Source organism: Ursus maritimus, unplaced genomic scaffold (assembly GCF_017311325.1).
Source record: "Ursus maritimus isolate PB19 unplaced genomic scaffold, ASM1731132v1 scaffold_2, whole genome shotgun sequence".
Taxonomy (NCBI): Eukaryota; Metazoa; Chordata; class Mammalia; order Carnivora; family Ursidae; genus Ursus; species Ursus maritimus.
The window spans coordinates 3,346,350-3,352,349 of record NW_024424452.1 but is presented as its reverse complement, the minus strand read 5'-3'; the positions used below and the strand labels follow the sequence as shown (position 1 = coordinate 3,352,349).

General features: G+C 54.2%; 1 protein-coding gene across 1 annotated transcript in view; it reads right to left on the bottom strand.

Moving 5' to 3' along the window:
* Nucleotides 1-3,234: 3,234 nt before the first annotated feature.
* Nucleotides 3,235-6,000, bottom strand: part of LOC121103724 (protein sidekick-1-like) — a 409,695-nt gene continuing 406,929 nt past the window's right edge. Inside the window, exon 22 of the mRNA XM_040634718.1 lies at nucleotides 3,235-3,566. Within this exon, the coding sequence (XP_040490652.1) occupies nucleotides 3,462-3,566 (105 nt within the window). The 3' untranslated portion in view covers nucleotides 3,235-3,461. The remainder of the gene's footprint in view (nucleotides 3,567-6,000) is intronic.

Genomic DNA, 6,000 nt, shown 5'->3' with positions numbered 1-6,000 from the left:
GCCCCAGAATGCTGTGGGCCTTGGATGCTATGGCCATAAAAGGGGGACTGGGCATGGGGGAGCTCCAACGTCATCCCCACCGCCCTGCTCTCCAGGCTGTCCTCAGCTTCACCTGTGCCCCGTCCTAAGCAGTCCTCCCTGTCTCACCTCCTCTGGGCTCCCCAGATCTCCCCACATTACACACCGTCCCCAAATGCATCCCCACCCGAAATATCCTTCTAGGAACATTTTTTTCCATGAAGTGTTCTCTTTCCACGAACAGGCTTGTCCCACAGGCCCTCTGTGCACCCCTGACAGTCCCTGTCTGGGAGCCTGGGTTCTGAGCATGGCTGCCTTGAGGCTGTGGGCCCCTCCCTCCCGCAGGGTCCCAGCCGCTGTGGGGATGATGAGCTGCTCTCCCCAACACCGGCCCCTGCTTATCTCTGAAGTGCTTTGGCTTCCTCTGTGTCTGTCCCTTTTCTCCCATCGGATCCAACCTCTCTCAAGGACGAACAGGGATGTCCACACCTCCCTGTGCAGCTTCCCAAGATGCTGAAATGCCAGTGAGGACTTGGGCCCCATTGTGCTCAGAGTGGGGTCTAAGTGGAGCGGTGGGACAGGCACAGGGGCATGAGAACCACCTGCTTAGACAGAAACTAACCAGGCCGTTCCTACCAGCTCCAGCTCACCTTCTTGTCTCCCGTCCTGCCTGCTCACACATACCCCGCCCCCCCTGCAGCCACTCAGCCTTCCCCGCAGATACACCAGCCACACTTCTAGTTTCTATATCTGATCACTGATGTCTGGAGCTCTGCTGACCCTGGAGGAGCTGCCCCCAAGGAGGAACTCAGCCCACAACTTGCCTGTGATGCACCTTGCAAATGCAGACTGCCAATCCAGAGCCCACACCGTAACCCGTCCTCTGCGGGGCTCTCGCACTCCGGGCCACTCTCCACTGCCCTAATCCCCCAGGGCCTGGGATCAGACAACCAGGACAGCCCCTCAGCCTAGAGCCTGCCAGAATTACTCAAACTAGCAGGTCCTGAGCCTGTTCACCCCGCCCTGCCCGCTCCTTTCCAGGGAAACCTCAAGAAGGCTCTCACCCACATCGCTGCCTCCCTCTGCCTCCTGGCTGGCCCTGGTGCTCCCCCACGTGAAATCCCATGCCCCCTCCTCTCAGATCTGCGAGTAAAGACTAGATTTTCAGTGAGTCGTCTCCTGACCTGCTGGTCTCACCACACCTGCATAAAAACAAAGTTTAGGTTCTAAAACGATAGGAGCCATGCAACTTCCCAACTCTGCCTTTCATGCCGCCATTCTTCCTGCTCGCTTGCCCCCCTCCCCGTCCGAGTCCTGCTCACCCTGCCACGCCCTGCAGCAACCTCGCCTCCACAGGAGCCTTCGTTGGCCACACCACACAGACCCCCATTTGCTTTCGGGTTCCCTCTCAGTGGCAGGTCTCATCGTTGTCGACCAGATTACAGGTCAGCCGTCCCTCCCACGTCACCCCAGGCTGGGAGGTTCTGGAGGTCTTTATAATCCAGCATTGGGCACGAGACCCAAAACCTGTATAACACAGCAGGTGCTTAATAAATGTTCGCTGGGTGAATGGGTGACTGAATGAAACAAACAAAACCCGACGACTGGAAAAATGAAACATGGGTGAACCTAAAAATCCAACAAGAGAATTAGGATGAAAGATTTTGAGCAGTCCTCAAAAAGAATAGGAAAATATTTCTCTCATGACACTTAATTTGGTTTGACAGTGGTGACTTATCTATACGTTGACCTCCATTTCCTGAAAATGACATTTGTGGTAAAATGTTTCCCTCGTTCCTACCTGCATGGTCCCTTGTGCTAAGATATTTTCTGCTCTGTGGTATTTTAAAAGTCCCATAACAGGACCTAAAAGGATCCGATAGACTAACGAACAAGAAGCCCAGTTCAAACCGCTCATCTTACATAGATTTCCCCTGCTGGTCAAGAAATAAGAGAGAAAAGTCACTGTCAGGGTGTTACTATGGACAATCCAGCCAACGCTAAACATTTTGAAATATCCGAGCGTGTACTTTGCCGCTGCCTCTCACTGCGGCACCCAAACGCTCAAGCAGAGGTGCTGTCCCTTTTCTCCAGGTGACTGCGTCATTGTCGAAGGAGCCAGAGAGCCGGTGACAGCCCTCCTTTGCATACTCGACAGGCTACTCAGAAATAATGTCATGCTTTTTCTTCCTATTATGACAAAGAAATTCACCTACAGTCAGAGTTTATGACAGTTGAGATGCTGACAGATACTGAGGAAGAGGGCCATCGACAGCCCTAACCTCCATGCGTGATGAGGGAAAGGGGAGAAAGAATTCGTGATTAGAAGCCCACGCCTGCAGATCTCCAAGTGATGAGGCAAAAAACGTCTGGCCTCTGTCACTGCAGGAGACAGAACACACTGGAAAGCCTTTCCAACGTCAGAGGGGATAGTAGTCAGGTGGACAGTTAAATAAGGAAAAGAAATGCTTTGAAAGCATGGAAACTCTGTCCGTAGGTTTGTGTGGTGACCCAACCCCCCCCCAACGGGCAACAGGCTTCTCCGGGCACCCTCCTGCCATGTAGCGGGCCCTGTTCTGGGTCGGAGGGGTGCACCTGGAACAGGACAGACGAGGTCCCAGTCTCACCAGGCTTACGTTCCCAGGACACTCTGTAACCAAGGGAGAAGAGCATTTCTTGGACAAAGCGGAGCAGCATGAGAGGCTCTTGGCCCTCCTGGCTCGTCTGCTTCCTGAGCAGGCGGGACTTCACTGAGCCGGGGGCCCAGGCAGCGCTGCCAGGGCCGTGCTGGCAGCGGCGGGTATGGGGTGGGGATGACTGGCCCGCGCCCTCCAGGCCAGGTGAAGCCTCAGAGCCCAGGATGCCGCTGGGGATGCCCCCTGCCATTCATGGCCTAATTTATACTGGGGAAAAGGAGGCCAGGGTGAGCTGAACTTGACATTTTTCAAGCTGTGGGATTTGGGTTCCACGTGAGTGAGTTCTAAGTACTGGCAGCTTGACTCTCCGCTGACACTCCTCCGGGTGCTGGAGCCCGGCTGGCTTCCAACCCCTGGAGCTTGGGCCTCTTCCCAATCTACACACCCTCCCCTCACCAGGGACTCAGCCCTCCTCCGCTCTCTGACCACGAGCACCTCCTGTCCTGAGCTGGCCTGGGCTTGGGCCTGCCTGACTTTCCAGGTGTTTCTGGGTGTGGCCCTGCATCCTCCCCACAGGCCTCCCCAGGAACGCAGCCTTTCCTCACATGCTTGCCTTGACTTTATTATTTTTATTATGAGCTTCCATTTATTAATGCTCAATATGTGTGAGTTCCACGCCAGAGCTTTCAATGCACTGTTCTTTCCACAACACGCCCCAGTGTGTGTGGTCTTCGCCCTCTGCCAGCCGGGGAGCCCACAGACCCTCCCACACCCAGTGGTCTGGAGGCTGGCTCCTCACAAACGGGCCTAGGGTCCTGCTTTTTGGCGCTGTGCTTTACCAGTTGGCCTGTTTCTTTCCAGTCTTGCCTCGGGCTGAATAGACTCCAGGGGCCCTTGCCGGTCCTGCCCATCCTGCAAAGGTCAAAGGCAAAGCTTCAGGCGTTGACTATCTCACTTCAAGAAACCTTAGATCTCTTGGCCTCCACATTTCCAAATTCGCTCTTTAACACTCTGATGGATTCTTAGAGGGTAAGAAGTCACCGAAAATAGCATACAGGCAAGGGGACCGTTTCGAGCAACAGTTTAGGGGAACTGAGTGCGCACACTCCTACTTTCAAACACAAGGTCTTCACAACTCCAGCCTCTTCCAAGGCCTACAGCCGTTTGCTCCCCCATAAGGCTGGGACGTGTCTCCCTGTTCATCAGAGGCACGGCTGCTTTTCCCTGAGGCTCCAGGTTGGCAAGGATGAACACAGCTAGCGCTCGGCCACGGGGAGTAGATGAAGGTGCAGAACGGAGGCAAATCCAGCTGAAGGGAGCACAGAAGAGCCACAGTTCTAGAATTCTCTGGCAGCACACTTGGTTTAAAGCCCCAGGGAACCTGGGCATGGAGGGAAACACCCAGGCTGTATAGGCTTCTACTTGGGAGGAGAGAAAGGAGATGCATGTGTCCACCTGGATGTCTTCCCTGCAGCTCACCGCTGGGAGAAATTCACTGTGAGAGGCTGTGGCTCGGGCAGCTTAGGGGACGCCTGGTAAGTCACGCTCACAGGTGAGCACCCAGCACATGGGAAAGAAAACAAAGCCTGGCCGTCCATTCATCAGTCCGCGATCCAGTCCCTCGGCGGGAGGTGCCCTGGGATACAGGGAACGTTGCTCGAAACTTCCATTTCTTCCAGGAATGTTCCTCTCTGAATGCCACCGCTGTGGACATGGGGGCCACCTGGGGCTTCTGTGACGCCCCCACCTGCTCCATCCCCACTGCCCTGTAGTTACCGAGACCGCAGTCGGCAGACTGATGCTTTACTTTATTAGCCCATAATGCTCTCTAAAACAGGTCCTTTTAAGAAAATGGTACTATTATGCACAGACAAGCACTAAGTGGGCTTTTTTTCCCCTTCCCATTTTCGGAATGGAAACAGTTTTATCTGTACCGCCAGCATCTTCATTACAGGAAACCTGCTCGAAGCAGCTTTAGAGAAGACTAGATGTTATTTTGGCTATTAGAGCACAGCGAATGGCTGCAGACGGCAGGGGTTTACGGAGGGACCGAGAAGGCAAACAGGAGTGGCAAATGAAAACATAAAACATTTGCATTCTCCCCTTCTACGTGCACCATAAAAATGCGGGAAGAGAGGTTTTGCTCACTCTACAGTCAAAGGTTGCTAATTAAATAAAGCATTACTGAGCCAGAAATACCTATAAAAGCTGCTTTCTAAAACTTTAACCCACATCTGTGCATCGGCTCACTACAGGGCCTGGCAATGCACTCCTCCAAGGATGAGGGTCTTTCCTTCCATGATTCACTGGAGATAATGCCGAGTGATACAATCCTCCTGGTGAGCTTTCAAAGCAGCCAGAATTTAAAGGAAACTTTTCTGCAAAGATGATGTGATTGAGAAGTGGATCAAAGGGAAGAAAATACCAGTATCCTGCCACGAAGTGTTTGGAAGGACCCAAATCCTAACACCTGGAAGGCCGCTGGGCTGTTGCCTGCCCTGACCGATGTCATGGTTCCTGCAGATGGGGGGCAGACGCCATCTCCTCCTGGGCCTCCACCACCCCCTGAACCAGGGCGGTCCCTCCTTCCCGTGTTCTGCCGGCACCCGGGCTCACTCAGAAATTACTCTCTGCTTTCAGTGTGATGAGTCGTTGGACGGCCGACTCCTCGCCGGACCCGGTGCTCCAGCCTCTTACTGCTCTCTGAACTCTGGCCTGCGGCCAGGCACAGGGCAAGAGGCTGGGCAAGGGAACGCTAGAGTCTCATGGCATAGAAAGCCTGGGTTCAGCTTGCATCTATCCAAAGAGAATTAGGTGAGGAATGTTCCAGAGGTTTCACCTATCCCGGTGACAGTCTCAAGGGCCATGCTGCTCTGAGTTTAGGAAAGTTGGAGCCTGTCTCGACCATGGCACCCACCAAGATGTTCTCGGGGAAGTAGCTGGTGAGCTGAAGAGAGGCTTCGTGGGGGGAACTTGACATGGGCGGACAGTACACACGGAGGCCGGGGACACAGCCCCTGCGGCCTGGAGGGCTGGCAGGTACCAGAGGGGATTTCATTTGTGAAGTGCCTCATGCCTAGAGAAAGCAGAGGCGTGCACATCTTAGATAAGCAGATATGACAAAGTGTTCTAATTCTCCAGCAGCCCCTCAGAGCAGGTATTAATATCGCTGCGTCCCAGCCAAAGCACCTGAGCTGAGTGGCTTGCCTGTGGCTGTCCAGCTGGGATGTGGTGGAGCTGGAGTTCAAGGTCCCATCTCTCTGACCCCAACGCCTGTGCTGTTTGTCCTCACGTCACTGACTGTTTCATCTGGGCACCAGGTATCCTCAGGGAACTTGTCTGCGGC